Consider the following 16,249-nt stretch of genomic DNA (forward strand, 5'->3'; position numbering starts at 1 on the left):
AGGCGCCATTGTGCCCCATACTGCTACAGACCTGGGGTACAATATCTGCACCCCTCACCAGTGCCTGACACAACCCAATCCTTGTATTCCACCACAAATATTATCCAACTGACCACAAATACAATCTATTATTATATCTGATAGAAATATTCATTTCAATACAACAGGTAACCTAATGAAAACAAAAACCTCACCTAACCAACCTTGTGCTCAAATATCAATCATTAATATGATCTGTTTTTACTTATTTGTGATCAATTTGACATTTACATCTGATCAACCTGCAGTGGATAGTCATATATTATTCTGAGTGATTACCATCAACTTAAAGCGCTCTTTACATTTTATTGATTACCCCACTGCATCCTCCCACCTATTCCTGTGTCTTAGGCTAGGTACACACGTGCAATAATTGTCGTTAGAAAACGAACGATTACCGACCGATCAATGATTATGCATGATTATTTTGAACGATCGTATTGTGCACAGTTCTGTACATGCTGTAACAATACGATCGTTCAAATATAATCCACCAATAATGTACACACAATAGATACGATTGTTCAAACAAAGTGACATGTAAAGGAGAAAGTGTATCACTGAACAATCCACCATCACTGAACGACCGTACACACAATAGATAGCGAATGATCATTGCCTCGTTCCTCGGCGTCATTGTGCACTTTTTTTGTTAACGATTATCAGACAATCAGTCGTTATTCTTTAGTTTCCAATGATAATTATTGCACGTGTGTACGTAGCCTTATAGTGTGGTGGTATTTTATGTGCACATGTGTACAAATCAGCACTTATAGAAAACCCCATATGGGTATTTATCAGTAGAATCTCCATTAATAAATACCCATACGTATGCTTCCTATAGGGTTCTCTATAAATGCTGATTTGCTTCGTATGTCTATTTTAGTACTCATCTGATCAGATGTTTTATTTTTTAATTCTCAGATTACATTTTGCAGTACACAGGCCTTGTGTATTATCAGAAGGTACAGAAGCAGCAATGTTTGGATGCCGTATGCTAACAGCAGATTGCACAGTACGAGTACAAAAGGTTAGATATGTTTGGGGATGGCAATCACTATTCATGTATATGATTGTATCTTTGATCTTTGTACTTCATCCAGCTGGTCCTCCAATAGTTCCTATAACAATTAAGCTACGTACACACTTCCAATTATTATCGTCGGAAAACGAACGACGAACGTTCCTGCACGATATATATGAACGATCGTATAGCACCGATCCTGCACATAGAGGTAACGACACGATCGTTCGTAGATATTGTACACACAATAGATACGATCGTTTAAGCGATAGAGGAACTATGTGCACGACAGGAAAGTGAACGGACGTTCGTTCATCACGCATGCTCTGAACATGGACGATCAACGAACGACCGTACACACGAACGATGTTCAACGATCGTCGCCCAATCCGATCCGCCGGTCCGGTCGTTCGTTTCCAACAATTTTCCTCGTTTGTCGGCGTCGTTGGTTACTTTTTTACGAACGATTTTTTGCCCAATCGATCGTTCGTCGTTCGATTGGAACGATAAAAATTGGAAGTGTGTACGCACCTTAAGTCCCTATCATTGTTCATTACTAATAATTAAAGCAATAAAGTACCCGTATTTCTCCTTTTTCTTTATTGAAAAGAGAAAGATCCAGATTCATCTGCCAGTGATTTATGTCATCAACAATGTGGGGCTGAGTTGGCAGTAATCAGTAAAATGGAAATCAAAGCTGGCTACAATAGTAAATTTAATGAACATTTAGCCTTTTTTGCTACTTTATTTTTTAGGGCAGAGCCTATGGTACATGTGATCTGTGATTATGTGCATTTCTATCATTTTCTTTAATTGAATTCTTGCTTGCTTTATGGGGATGCAGAGACATTATTTGTTAGGATGGTTTCTAGGAAACAGGCCAAATAAACTTCCTGCATTCAAAGAAAGCTGAAAAGAAGAGGGGAGGGGGTGAAGGTACATGCAGATAATTCACCAATTACAGCCCATGTGTGAAGTGAAACTCCTCAACCACAGACATTGTCACAGCTGTTGTCCCAGATTCACAAGTTATACATTGTAATAACAATCCATACAACAATACTCAGTATACTGCATACTGGTTATCATGACAAAAGTCATTTTAGAAACCTAAGTTATCTAATATAAATACCACAAAATGGTGTATTGAAGGATCCTGGAGAAGATTATAAAATGATACATGTTTATTATATTATATTCTTATTCTTTTTTTCTGTAAAGCCATCAACTTCATTGTTACTTTCTAGTTTTTAAAATGTATATTAGTTTTTTTAATGCACAGTATTATAATTATTATTATTATTACTAATATTAAACAGTAGTCAAATAGCGCTAACATATTACGCAGCCCTGTACATTAAATAGGGGTTGCAAATGACAGACAGATATAAACAATGATACAGGAGGAAGAGAGATATAAATCCTGTTTAATAATAATAACAAGAACCCTATGGACTCTATTTGGGCAAGGAGACTGGCAATATTGACTAGTCCCATTCATAGTAAATATTTTTTTCTTTTTGTAATTTAATAAATAACTGTCGAATTTAGTTTGCACGTTCATAGTAAAATGCACATTTATTTAAATTAAAACACTCTGAAAGCCCTCAAAACAATATATATATTCTAAAAACAAATACCCCTGTGTAATTAAATGGTGGTGATACTCTCTAAAATAGAATTCCTGATTGCCTACCCTTCCCTCCCTTCCCTCAATACAATAACTATGAAAAACCTTAGCGGGTGGCGCTAGCAAATTTCATAGTTCTTCAATATTTTTTTGAACAGTACAAAAAAAGCTGCATTTATTATTTTATTATGCAGGCCCTGTTTACCTTACCCGGTGAGATGGGCTGAGTGACTCTGCTTTTCTATGTATTCAATGTCCGTTACTAGAAAATGTACCAGTCCATTTTATATATTAATATGTAGTTTTCATTCTATACCTTGATGTTCTGTATGTACTTTTGCTTTTTACATTCCAATGAAAATTATGCTATACTGGTGATGCCACTTTATTGAGTAAATATAGATATAGATAACAAATAGTTCAAGCCTCACAATTGCAGATTAAACAGCAAAAAACTACTGGACTTATAATAGTTCACAAACAACATTTTAAAAGCCATTATAGTTCATCATTTTTGAATTAATCATGAATGATATCCCTTAGAATTATTGCTCCTACCATATCCTACCATATACCATAGTGAGGAATTGCACAGCTGGCAGCTTCTGCAGCAGCAAACCACAGGGTTACGGCCAGGGTGTGAATTTTCAAACAACTACGTGTCCGAAAGTGGAACCATGCCATGATCTGCCACAGACGCATGTAGCTGCTTGCAAAAAGTGGTTTTCAACTTCTCCCATCCTTTTGAACTAGGATGTTTTGGAAGCGAAAAGTTAAGATCTTGGTTTAGCCCATGGCAGAAAGCTGTGGCTCACCACAAGTCTGAAATGGCTCTTACTCTGGTGTGCATAAGGATACCTAATATGTAACTGCAAATTCGAAAGCAGAACCATGCCACGATCTGCCATAGCCGCATGCAAGAAATGGTTTCCAACCTCTCCCATGCTTTTGAATTAGGATGTTTTGAATGGGGGGTGGGGGGTAAGATTGTGGTTGAGTCCAAGTCAGGAAGCTGGGGTTCTCCAATGGTCCTAAATGGCACTTACTTGTGCATAACGATATGTGTTGTTTTTCTAAACATGTACACCAGTTAGGGGATCAATGGACACTTTGGATGAAGAGGTGAAATTTAAAATAGGACAGTTGCAAGAGATAGATGGGGGATTTAGGAAACGTTTTTAAAGTACTGGTGCTATGACTGCCTTTTTGAGGGACTGTGGGATAAAGTGATCTGAAAGCATTGTGCACGTGGTTTTCTTTAGGGAGAAATCATGGTAGACCATTAAGTAACCTCTGTTAAAGCCAGTAAAACACAGACTGTTCAATCAGTTGATTTCCTGGCCAAAGTGGCTGAGGTTTTAGGAGCTTAGACTTAGAAGTACTCTGAAGTCTAGATTTGTGAGGGAGAAAGACACATGGATGCTTGCTGATGTTCCACTCCTCTTTATCCTGTTACCTGTCATGGAATCCCTGGGCATCCTGGAGAGACAGGTATGCTCATGACACATTGGGTGAACATTTCTACAAGAATGTTAGCAACTGAATGAATAAAATTTAAACAAATTTTACTACCGATATATTAGCCTGAGTTTTTTTACACTCCAGTGCTACTGCTTCTGAGTACCGGTTATGGCGGCAGCAGTGAAAGCTATGAAAGTGCAGAACTCATTTATTTCCTGCCTGCCTTTGGATACATCTGAAGGAGACATAGGGCCTAGTTTATGAACATTCCAAGGCTGAAGAGGATACACTTTCACCAGTGAAGCTGGGTGATCCAACAAACCTGGAATGGATCTGGTCCAGAATTGAAAACATTTGCTAACAAATAGCAAAATACTTTTAAGAAATCCATTCCAGGTTTGCTGGATCACCCAGGTACACTGATGAAAGTGTATCCTCTCCAGCCTTGGAGAGCTTTAATAAATCAGGCCCATAAGGCGAAATTTTACTTATCTATTTTTTCTGCCATGTCTTCTTTAAAGTCCTGGTATGCATATCATCTCATTAATGTGGAATGTCTATTAGCTGTAATCTATAAAAGAGGATAAACATTACCAGTGCCACCTTCCCACAGAAATGTTTGATTCATTTATCTGTTGCATTGGTCCAATCAGATTTTGTGGCCAGGGGTTTAAAGGACCACTTACTATTTCCTTACAGAATGTAATAGGGCCTACATGTTCAGAGTGCCTCAATATTAAACCTGGGATGTTTTTCCCCTGTCTAATATTGATTGCATCCCCCCATTGCATCCACCCCATCACTAACCTTCTTTTATTACTTTCCTTAATAGTTTCTTTATTATATGTTGCCAGGCAGTCAAATCACAGGGATGGGATGCTCCTGTTGTAGCCCACTTTGGAGTCCATTTGTTCGCACCAATACTGTCATCATGTTCACCTAACCTTATCTAATGCTGTTGTGTCGTGACAATAAATGGGCTGCTATACCTTTAATTTTCTTGTTGAACCTAAATTCAGCTATCTTTTCCAGCAGCAGCAACACAATAGATAAAACAGAACATGGCAATTTTGATGTGATCAAAGAGTTTTAGTAATGGCAGTACAACTGGACACAGTTGAGAATAATTTCTATAGATCTTTATTAAAATAAAAAATGATATTGCATAGAGGTGATTATACACAAAGTAAGATAAGTAATTGTGAGGCTTAAACTTACTTAATTTCTATACAGTCAATTAACATTACAGTCAAGTAAAATGCATGCAGTAGAAAGAGGTATATTTCTGCAATGCACAAAATACTGGAAATTGCATATGTGTCCCTAGTGTTATGAGTTAAGTAGTCTATAAGTGATGTGTCAATTATATATCAGCAGCAGATACAATAAACATTCATATCCATAAGTTATCATGGAAGCTGACTTTGAAGCCAGTACAGTATTAAAGGCCATTCATACACACTGATTTTTTTTATGCTGGCTATAGAAAGGTAGTGCTGGCATCAATGATACCCCACCGATTTAAAATTCATGTGATAATTCTATAGCAGCTAGGGAGGGTTCCATGGCTAGAGCAAGACCCATACCTTCATGCAGTAAAGCAAGATTTACTTTGCCTTAGAATTAGGTTAGGCTTAGAGATATTGGGTATTTTGATCTTATATATATAAATATATGTAATTCATCTTATATATTCATAATTATATATATATGATTCAAATTTAGAACAAGGTTGGATTTTTCAAGCCTTTACTTCAGCACGTGCGTCAATGTGAGGTTATAAATAGTGAACTGCATTAATGACCTTACATAAACCATTCACTCGGAAAGACAGAAGGCAAGAAACAATGAAAGTCATGCTAGGCTGAGATGCTTAGGGCTGGAAGAGAGGAATATTTGTTGTTGTCTCTTCTGAGCTCTCTTCAGAAGTATCAGGTACAGTGGAGGTCTCCAGGATACCCTGCAACAAGTTCTGCTTAGTGCTGCGCTCATGGCTGTCTTCTTCTGAACTCTCAGATTTGTGAGACTGGCTGCTTGTGCTCTCAGTGGTTGTACTTTCAGAAGAATGCTCTGAGGAGCTGCTATGAGAATTCTGTACCAAATACAAGACATGATCAGTTGAGAAAACATAATCCCTACTTGATTCTGCTTTTTATGTTTGTGTTTCTAAACATAGGCTAGTGATGAACTATCAATACACTCATTTGTAGTGTCTGAACAACTATACCATAAGTGGTTTCTGAAATGAGGGGGGGTTCTTGTCACAGCAATATATTGCAAGTCTGCAGATTTTCCTTCACATCTTTTTTGGTAACAAGTTGCCTCAAGTAGAGGAAATGAGGAAATAGATCCCTCTAGTGAAGCCCTAGATAGCATTTGTACCAACAAAATTAGAAAAAAATATTTTGGTTTTAGATGTACTTAAAATAAAAAAATTCCAAAAATGCATCAAGTAATACAATAAATATAAACAACAAAAAAAGGACGATTTGTGGGGAAGTCAAATAACATAACTGCACGTTTTTAGGATGTGGGTAAAACTTGAGAGCCAAAAGGAAACCCACAGGAACATGGAATGAAGTATGCAAACTCCTTGCAGATAGTATCTCGGTTGACATTCAAATAGGACCCCAGTGCTGCATATTGTATTGTATGTGTTAAATGTAACACTTTTCATATATACAACTGCTATGATCAATTATAAATCACCATTTAACTATGAGGTGTGTTACCTGTTCAGCAGCACGTCTACGACGTTTGCTTTCTGTTATTGGTTGACCAGCTGTTGTTTCTTGAGGAGTTGGAAGAGTTCTGAATTCTTCAGAGGAGGAGGAGGAGGAGGAATCAGGGTATGAGTTGGGCAAAGAATGACTATGACTTTCGCTTGAAGAAATGAACTATGGGAAAGACATAAAATTAATTTATTACATGATAAAATGTTTTGACTGTATATAATATATTTTAGAACTGCAGATAACTATGAATGGGATTTAATTCTGTGGTTAAACATTTTTAGCTGTTATTGGTTAAAACTGAACTACGGATATATCTTTTTTCGTTTTGTTCTAGGTTCCTTCAATAAAAGTAAGGTCTTTTTAATCATCCAGTAATCTTTCAGGTGAGATCTTCTATGACATCCCTGTTCTATGGCATCCAAGCTGTACTTCCTGGGCACTGGAACACATACACCCAGTGGCTGTGGTCCCATCCCTGCCTCCCTTACCTCCTGGCTATTCATAAAAATAAAGTCTGGGGTTTCCTATAATTACAGCCCCTGGCTTCTGTACGCTACTGAGCATTTCAGCTTCTCATTGACAGTCAGCTCATTTGCAACAGGATGAAATCAATTCTCTGAAAACAAGGTAATTGTCAACTTAAGTTAATGAAGTTAATAAAAAAAAAAAATTACGAAATGATTGAACACTGTACAGCTTTGTGACACCTACCTGTCTTAAAGCACGTCTGATACGGAAGTTGTCACCTCTTGGTTCATCAGTCAAGGGCAACATTGTAGTATTTTCTGCAGGGGTGACAGTGATCTCTTCTGATGAAGATGAGTCTGATTTATGACTGCTGTGGCTTTCAACTGAATCCTGAAAAAAAAAATGGTAGAAAAGAGTAATAACAGATACAACAGTAAAACTGTTATTGGTGCTGTAAATATTATCCACTGGCTAAATAAAGACCTTAGTTTGCAACCTGCCACAACCTGACCAGGTCTATTCCAGGTTTGCTGGATCACCCTGCCACAAATAGCAGGACCTAACTTAGGTTGGGAAGCTTGATATACAGTTTTGGAATAAAAGCATTTTTCTATTTTTGCAGATGACAGAAGGCTATGTACTATAACATAAAACAAGGATGATATCTGAAATCTCTAAGAATACCTAAACACTTGGTTGTTGTGGCAGTTACATGACAAATGAGGTATATGGACCTCATAAACTAGGAGATGTTAAGAAAACACTGAATTGTACAGGGGAAAAAATAATGATTGTAATATGTGGCATTGATTCTCTAAATGATAAAAGGATCACAATATAATACTAACCACTGGAGAAGAATTTGAGTCGAATGGCTAAAAGTAAAAGAAAAAAAGAAAAGAAAAATATCAATTATTAAGAAAACTCACTGTCTATAAACATTTTGTAATAATTTAAATTTCAAGCTTTAGTACATTTTTTAATATTATTTAAAGGACAAATAAATGTAAATCATAAATAAAAACATGAACGCTAGCCTGTAGTACAAGCAAAAAGAAGCAAGCACAAGGAAGGTTTGTACAGATTTGCCATTACAGAAAAGGAATTGTGAAATCAATAAATATTACTTTAGGGTTCTATATTATTAAAGTAGTCTAAACACTAAAAAATGAATCCCCAAAGTCCGTTGGGAAACTGACACTTCTCCTGGGTACTTTGCAGCCTTTTTAATACTAGCCTGTAATGAGAAGGAGGTCAGCAGAATGACTTAATGGGAGTCTCATTTTATACATTTTTTTCGAGGCTAAACTCTTGGAACAAACAAGTATTATTGCAGGGAAACTGCTCTCTATATGTTTCTACTCTCTCTTACACATCATCAACCGTCAGTATCAGCTGTAGCTTAGTCCTATTTATTGCCATTAATAACAACGTTCAGGTAGATTTGGGCATGCAAACTATTCCTAGGAAAAAAATAAAGCTCCATTTACAAAGTGTTATCACAAGGTCAATGATCTTTATTTTAGCCATATGAAATCCCATTGGACTTATCTGTAAATAACTAGGTTTCTCTTAATAATGAGCTTTGGGAATGGAGAGTATTGTACATTAAAGCATGTTAATTTTTAAATGAAAATAGTATCTGAATAAACTGTAAGCTGTATATTAATTTTTTTATTAGGTAATACAATAATATTGGGCACATTGGGGAATAAAAACCATCCAGTATTGATCCACGCTGTTGTCCAAAGCAATTATTGACTTATTACTACATTTTATTATTTACATGTAAAGACCAATCTTTAGCTGTGTGGTGCATGCAAAATTAATGTAAGTTAAAAACAAAAAGCATCAATTTGTTTTATACAGTCCAGATCCATTAGTGCATGACTTGCTTACTCATTGCTTAATCATTCCTTACCGAACTGCTGTACAACGTGATGTGTAGCATTCCCTGTGCATGTCTGCCTTGTATTATACAAATATTATTTTAGGTCTACTAACTCCAGCGTACCTTTGACTCCAAAAATATATATATATTAAAAAAATCAAATATGTATATATGTATCTTTAAAACTTATAAAAGAAATGATTATAGATACTTACTGGAAATGCATAGGCCAAGCCGACAAGGCAAACGATGAACACTGCAGTTTTCATCTTTTAATCAATACCTGGAAAATAAAAAGCGAATAAATATACTGTATATATTTTAAATCAAAAGCTAAAAATGTAGAATAAAAGCAGTGGATTCACCAGTAGATGAATCTGATCATATACCTTACCTTACTTCTCTCTATGCCAGATGATACTGCAAAATGCAAGGAGCTGTCCTCTACTATTAGGCGATGATTCTGTGAAATCAGATTCAATGTTTTGCTGTGTAAGGGCTGAGAAGCAGGGGAATTTAAACAGTATCTACAGGCACCATCAACCAATCATCATGCAGCTAGGACGGTGACACAGTGAGGTTTCTGACCACCCGACCGGCCCACACTCACCCACACTTCCCCTTGGTTTTGTGGTATTTCTGTCAACAGAACGCAAAGTCATCTACACTAACATTATTGTTGATGTACCGTGTAATTAACTAGTTTCATTCCAATTCATGCTATTTAGCAATATGTAGGCTGTTTAAACAGTGATTTTATTATTTTAAGATTTTTTTGGAGTAGATTACTTACCTTTCAGATTGCTTGAAAGTAAATGAAAGATTTGTAATGTCTACCTCGGAAATATTACAGTAAATGAAAACAAAGTACTTTCACGTCATTTAAAAAACAACAAAAGATTTCTGAATGTAAATTAAGCATTGAAAATGTCCTGTGTTCCTTTTTTTATTTCTGAAAATTGTTATCCAATATGTATTTGAAACCAGAGAAATAAAAATAACAGATTGGAAGTACATTTTTATCACAAGCATTCCAGAAACTTGGAAGATTTTTTCTATGAACTTTATAATTGGCAGAGATGGGTTAATAAAGTTGCCATTGAATAAGGCTGAATTTACACAGGCAGTGAGGTGGCGCTTGGTTTACCGCTTCCTCACACCAGGAAATACTACCTCTCTGGAGATGTTACATATAGCATCTCCGTGCGGCAACCCCATAGCGAATGAATAGGGGTGACAGGAGCAGTACCAGTACCACTTATCGCTGGCAGCTGTCATATGTGCAAACACTGGTTCTTTAGGAACTGGCGCTGCTGCGTGAGTGCTCAAATGGGTGGCAAAGTGCCAGCCACAGGGAGCAATGTGGAATCGTGCAATCTAGAAGCAAGTGGGAACCTGCCATATAATCAATCACAGAATGTTTGGGCATGCTGGACAATTTCTATTATGCTGCTTGGTATATACTAACATTAATGAATTGACATGCTTGTTACCTGGTTCTCACTTACCTAGAACATTCATACTGTTAGTATATCCACAACCAAGATCTGTATACTTTGTCAGTGACTTATCCCTAAAGGAACTGTATCAGTGTTGCAAATTTACTAATAATTTAAGAAGGCGAGGTCAGCAATGTCTGCCTACATACTTCAATAATTACAGGTCTCCTCTAAAGAATAATCCCCTTGCTCAGGTAAAGGGCCACAACACTTCATATTTGTTTTTTTTGGTAGATGCAAAAATAAACCACCTAACAATATCCTTTATAGCATACCTTCAAATAAAATGACAAGTCCCCGTTGCTGGCTTGGTCCCTTTCCCAAATCATCTACTATATGTAGGTAATAAATGAACCTGTAAATAAAGAAAGGTCAGGCTATGTTTAGATATGGCTGTAAGGTTTCGGTGTAGTTACCTCACGCCCCTGAAGACTTTACATGTAGTGTCTCACCCATGTAAGTTCTTAAAGAATAAATGGGGGAACAGTGAGTAGTTCATACCACCGTCTTCCATCCAATGTAAAATGTGTAAATGCTGGGTATTTAAAGAGGAACTAAACTCAAAAGTACCCCATAACAACACTTACCTTTAATCCCACAGGGCAGTCCGATCCATCCGGAGGTCTCTATTATCAGGTCTTGCTTTGTCCCGGCAACCGACTTCGGGAAGGTGCTCTGGGCGCCACCATCTTCTCCTCTTCTTCCTGGTTCTTCCTTCTACGTCACCCGACCAAGGCGCGTGATCGGGTGATGTACGTTGAAAAAAAAAACTTGCTAATCTCACTGCTCACGCGTGAGATCTGCAAATTGTTTTCCCCTTTCATGAAAAGGCTCCTTCTGCACATGCCTGAGAGGATGCGTCATGTAGGTATCCCGGGAGGCTTTGCACTCCTATTTATTCAGGCTTAGGTGATTGAGAACTAGGGGTGGTGCTGCACCCTTTTTTTTAAATAATCTTTTATGTAAAGTGAAAATTCTGAGTTTAGGTACGCTTTAGGAACTAGTGCAACAGTATGGGCAACCAAGCTGTTGGCATGGTGCCAGGAGCTGCATGGGAACTGCTGTTCAAATGCAAATCAAAATATAGCCTTCTACTTATCTTACCTTACATTGCTGGGCATAATGTCATCTTCTTTAGGTTTGGCCTTTAGAAGAGTTTCTTTTAGTGAGCCACCAGCCACCATAAGCAGCCCCTAAGGTCTGCTTTAGGGTTTTTATTAGTGAGATGTCAGAGAGTCTTGGCCTATACACCTGCTGTTCCTTTTATGAGAAATTCTCACCCCTCCTGTTGGATTTCATATTTATTGTACTTGCATTGCAAAAAAACAACAAAAGGTGCAGGATGTACAATGGTAGATAAAAACACCCAAAACACCAAGGTAAACAGGTACTATGCCAAACATTTTGAACAATCTTGCTGCTGGTATATCCATTATTTGTAAAAAGCCAGGGGCTAACCTAGCCCCCAGGACTCCACTTATACATTTTATATTTATGGGTACATTAATCTTTTATGAGATAGTGGTCCCAATAATTCATGATTGGGAATTAAACACAGTGGATCTGATTTATTTAAGCTCTCCTGGAATTAATCTGGTACAGCACTGACAACATTTGCCAACTAATAGCAACTTTATAAAATTTACTCCAGGTTTACTGAATCACCCAGGTTCTCCTATGATAGTCTATCCTATCCAGTCCTTGAGATAATTAATAAATCAGGACTAATGAGTAATTTATTTTGTTATATTACTATACAAGTGGATAGAGTTATCCAGGGTACATTGCAGAGCTTTCCCGCTGCTCGCTCGCTGCTCGTATTTTATTCATCATTTAGGAAAAACAAGATGTTGCATATGGTCTATGGTGTCCTTCATAAATCACTATCCATAATAGGAAGTCATGATCCAATTCCTCCTGCCATTTTCTTCTCTTTCATTAGATGGTAGGGTGGAGAGCACAAACATAAAGGTTTTTTCTTTGAAAAGCAGTAGTATGACTGTGGTAGGCCACAACACCGCATTATAAGCTAACATCTAATGTCTATAGGTGTTTAACAATCAAACAATCATTAATAGGATTTGTAGATCCTAGTTAATTACTGGCATTGTGATTTGCATGATCCCTAATGTGTGCTTTCAGGTGGAACGGAGCTTCTTGTTACTAGGGATAATGTTTGATTTTCTACTACTTTACACATTTGCAGTGTTGGGAGTACTACTCCTGACAACCGCCAGCCAATAGGAATGTATACACAGCTCAGTTTATTACAGGAAGAAGATTGCAAACATGCAAGTAAGTTTTATTGCAGAAGGGACATCACCTGTCTCTTCTGCAACAAACATCTAGCTTGTTCATAACTTTAAAAATTAACTTCCACCAAAAAACCTTATCTGCTGGTAAATTGAAAAAATGTTTTAAAGGCAATTTTGTTTTAGTTTTGTATACAGTGGGGAAGGGTTAGACTCATTTACATGTTTTTATTATGTTTCTGTGTCCTCTGTGATGAAATTCACCCCCTTTTTCTATCCTGGAGACCATTAGTACTAAGACAGAAAGTGAGTGGAACACCAATTTTCTGAGTTATACTTAGAGTAATAGGTTAAGACAAATCTTCAAATAGAGAGGCCTTTCCCGGGGACAACGAATTTTCTCTTGTGTCCTATATTTAATTAAGGAAAAAAATTTAATTTAATTAAAAAATGGAATTAAAAAAATTAAGGAAATGTCCCTAGTGGGGTGTAAACAGATAAAAAATCCTGAATGATGCTCTATACAAAGCTAACAAAAATGGCTGGCCACTTTTGATGTTGCTTCGTAAATTATTTTGTTGCCAATAATATTCTATTCCAAGGAACACTACATTCCGAATGTAATATATAACATCACTGAATAAAAATCAGAAACATGTTGCACATATTTATGCTAAACACTTGCAAGCGCTAATGCTGCCTGGATATAACCTTATGCAGCCATAACGTGTGGCCGCTCATTTGTTTCTGAGCCCCATAACACTCTGCAATGACTATAGTTAAATATACTGGTAAAATCATGAAGCGATGAAGCAATGATTTGGGGACACAGGTGGATTTGACCAAGCAACATCAAACAGAATGGGCTGCACCATTGTTGTTCTAGGAATAGTTTTGTAAATTCTTAGGAAAATTGTATTTTTTAAGCACTGTTACCTAAAATAGATCTATTTCCTACACAACCACATGATTATTTACTAATCACATGGAAGTTGGAACATGGAAATATGTCATTTAAATTCTGTGGCTAGACAGACAGTTCATGACAAACACTTAGTAAGGACATGCCAACCTCTAGCAGTCTGGTTGTCATGTTTCACTGCACACAAGAATATTAAACCGGCTCTATGCTTTTTCTTTATGTTTACATCCCAAACAGATTCAACACTTGAATGATTTGAAAATTAAGACATCCAATATTTCTGCTATCATACATTATATCTGGAATTAAGTACTTGTATCTAAGAGATAACAATGGCCATCTCACAAAGTATTTTATCAGTATGTAGCATTAGTTTGTTAGGTTGCTGTTTCTAGGGGAAGGCTGAATCACAAATGGTATTCCAATCTGTCAATGCAGATATAAAAATTTGAACTAAATAGCAGGGCTTTCCACAAAAATCTAATGTTTAAGGTGTGGAAGATACTGGACATTTAAATGCCAAATTGGGGCAAGTAAAATTTCCCTCCTACCTTCCACTAACCTATCTCTTTTCTTACAATATAAAGAAATATATACTCCATAAATTCATTGTCCCAGTCCCTTTCCAGTGCATGTTTGCATGTACAATTACCACTAATACAGCTTTCAGATATTAACCTCCTAGCATTCTAATTCTGTCCATATTTTCACGCAAAAAGCGTTACATTTTTTTGCATGGATATTTTTTTTACATTGTAGGCTTATAATTCTTAGGAATTACTCACCGAAATATGTCCAATATTTAATAAATTTAATAATAAACTTTAAATAAAAAAACACAAAAATCTGTAAAAAAAAAACGTTAAAAAATAGTGAAACCTGTAATATAAGTGTACAGTAGCATATATTATATATATAAGATAATTATATATAATATAAAGATTTCTTTGTATTGGACTCAATGCAGTTATTTTGTATTGAATCCAATACAAAATATTTGAATTTCCCGCTGTGCCTCCCCCATGCACCGACGCATGCACGAACGTCACCGGGAAACCCTGAAGAATGTCTCTGCAGTTGCCGGGAGAGGATCGAAGAAGGAGGACTTGTGCGGATGACCTGGATGGATGAGCAGGACGCTGGGGGAATAAGGTAAATGGGTTTTTTTTTTTGTTTTTTGGTGACCTTGAGTGTGACTCGGGATTACCGCTTTTTGCAGGTAAAATCCATCTGGGAATACCGCTAGGGGGGTTAATGTTTTGGCAAGTTCACTACAGTCCACTCCTTTCTGGATCCTGAGAGTACCCAGCCACTGAACAGCCAATGGTAATGCACATAATGTGGACACCCCCAAAAAAACATGCTGCCTCCTTGAACAAAAGAAGAGAGAAGATTCTGGACTAGGTTATATGGGAAGCATGGTTGGCTCAGTGGCTAGCATGGTTGGCTCAGTGGCTAGCACTCTTGCCTTTGCAGTGCTGGATCTCAGGTTCAAATCATAGCTGGGGCACTATCTGCAAGGGGTTTGTATGTTCTCCCTGTGTTTATGTGGGTTTCCTCCCAAAAATATGCAGTTAGATTATTGGTCTCTATCTTTGAGAGATAGTGACATGACTAATATGTTGGCACTATATAAATACTAGTTAATAATAGATTATTATCGTGTGACTGTAGCATATAGTGAGTAAAGCGAACCTCTTTCTGCCAGTAATGGGCTAGAAGAAGGTGGGGGTGTAATGAACCCCAGGGTCAGTTTAAGTGGCATATTTCTTTATCTGTGCTGCTAGATATAGAATATTTACCCCTTTGCACTTACAATCTGTTTTTATGACATTCCCCACATGATACTAAGTAATGAGAATACTTTGTGTGGCTGCTCCCTCTGCATTCTACATTCCATGCACATACATATGTTGATAGAAGCTTTATTAATTAAAAAAGAAAGCCTTAAGCCGATGAATGAAAAGTGTTATCTGTGCCGCTAATTATTTATGTGTATCAGCCTGATACTGTTGCATTATTAAAAATATTGAAGTAAAAAAAATGTTTTTTCATTTTGTAACATAATAAAAAAGGCATAGAGTGCCAAAGGGGTAAAAGGGAGCAGGTGAGTATCACCCACTGGCAAATGTCAAAACGCTGGTTCATTTAGAACCAATATGGCAGCTTGAACTGCCAAGGTGACAGGGTCTGGTAGCTGTCCGAGAACTACTTTACCTACCACTCCTGCGGACATAGCTTAATTTTGGGCATTGTAACTTTAGCACTATTCTTTAAAATAATAAAAAATATTATGCAGACTCCAGAACACGCATGCGCGGGGAGCCG

The 16,249-nt window shown here is 37.0% G+C and overlaps 1 protein-coding gene across 1 annotated transcript; it reads right to left on the reverse strand.

Moving 5' to 3' along the window:
- Positions 1–5,278: 5,278 nt before the first annotated feature.
- LOC140326689 (uncharacterized) lies at positions 5,279–9,773 on the reverse strand. Its single transcript, XM_072405524.1, has 6 exons — positions 9,643–9,773; positions 9,464–9,531; positions 8,206–8,232; positions 7,601–7,747; positions 6,887–7,051; positions 5,279–6,246 (listed from the first exon to the last, which is right to left on the reverse strand). The coding sequence occupies exons 2-6, from the start codon at positions 9,515–9,517 to the stop codon at positions 6,028–6,030; spliced, it is 612 nt and encodes a 203-aa protein (XP_072261625.1). The 5' UTR covers positions 9,518–9,531; positions 9,643–9,773; the 3' UTR covers positions 5,279–6,027.
- Positions 9,774–16,249: the final 6,476 nt, after the last annotated feature.

Source organism: Pyxicephalus adspersus, chromosome 3 (assembly GCF_032062135.1).
Source record: "Pyxicephalus adspersus chromosome 3, UCB_Pads_2.0, whole genome shotgun sequence".
Lineage (NCBI taxonomy): Eukaryota > Metazoa > Chordata > Amphibia > Anura > Pyxicephalidae > Pyxicephalus > Pyxicephalus adspersus.

Excerpts from the sequence above, each read along its gene's own strand:
- LOC140326689 (XM_072405524.1), bottom strand. The coding sequence starts at position 9,517 with ATGAAAACTGCAGTGTTCATCGTTTGCCTTGTCGGCTTGGCCTATGCA. Across the intron at positions 8,233-9,463 it reads GCTTGGCCTATGCATTTCCA|CCATTCGACTCAAATTCTTC; the intron begins GTAAGTATCTAT and ends TTTTACTTTTAG. Across the intron at positions 7,052-7,600 it reads TCAGACGTGCTTTAAGACAG|TTCATTTCTTCAAGCGAAAG; the intron begins GTAGGTGTCACA and ends TCTTTCCCATAG.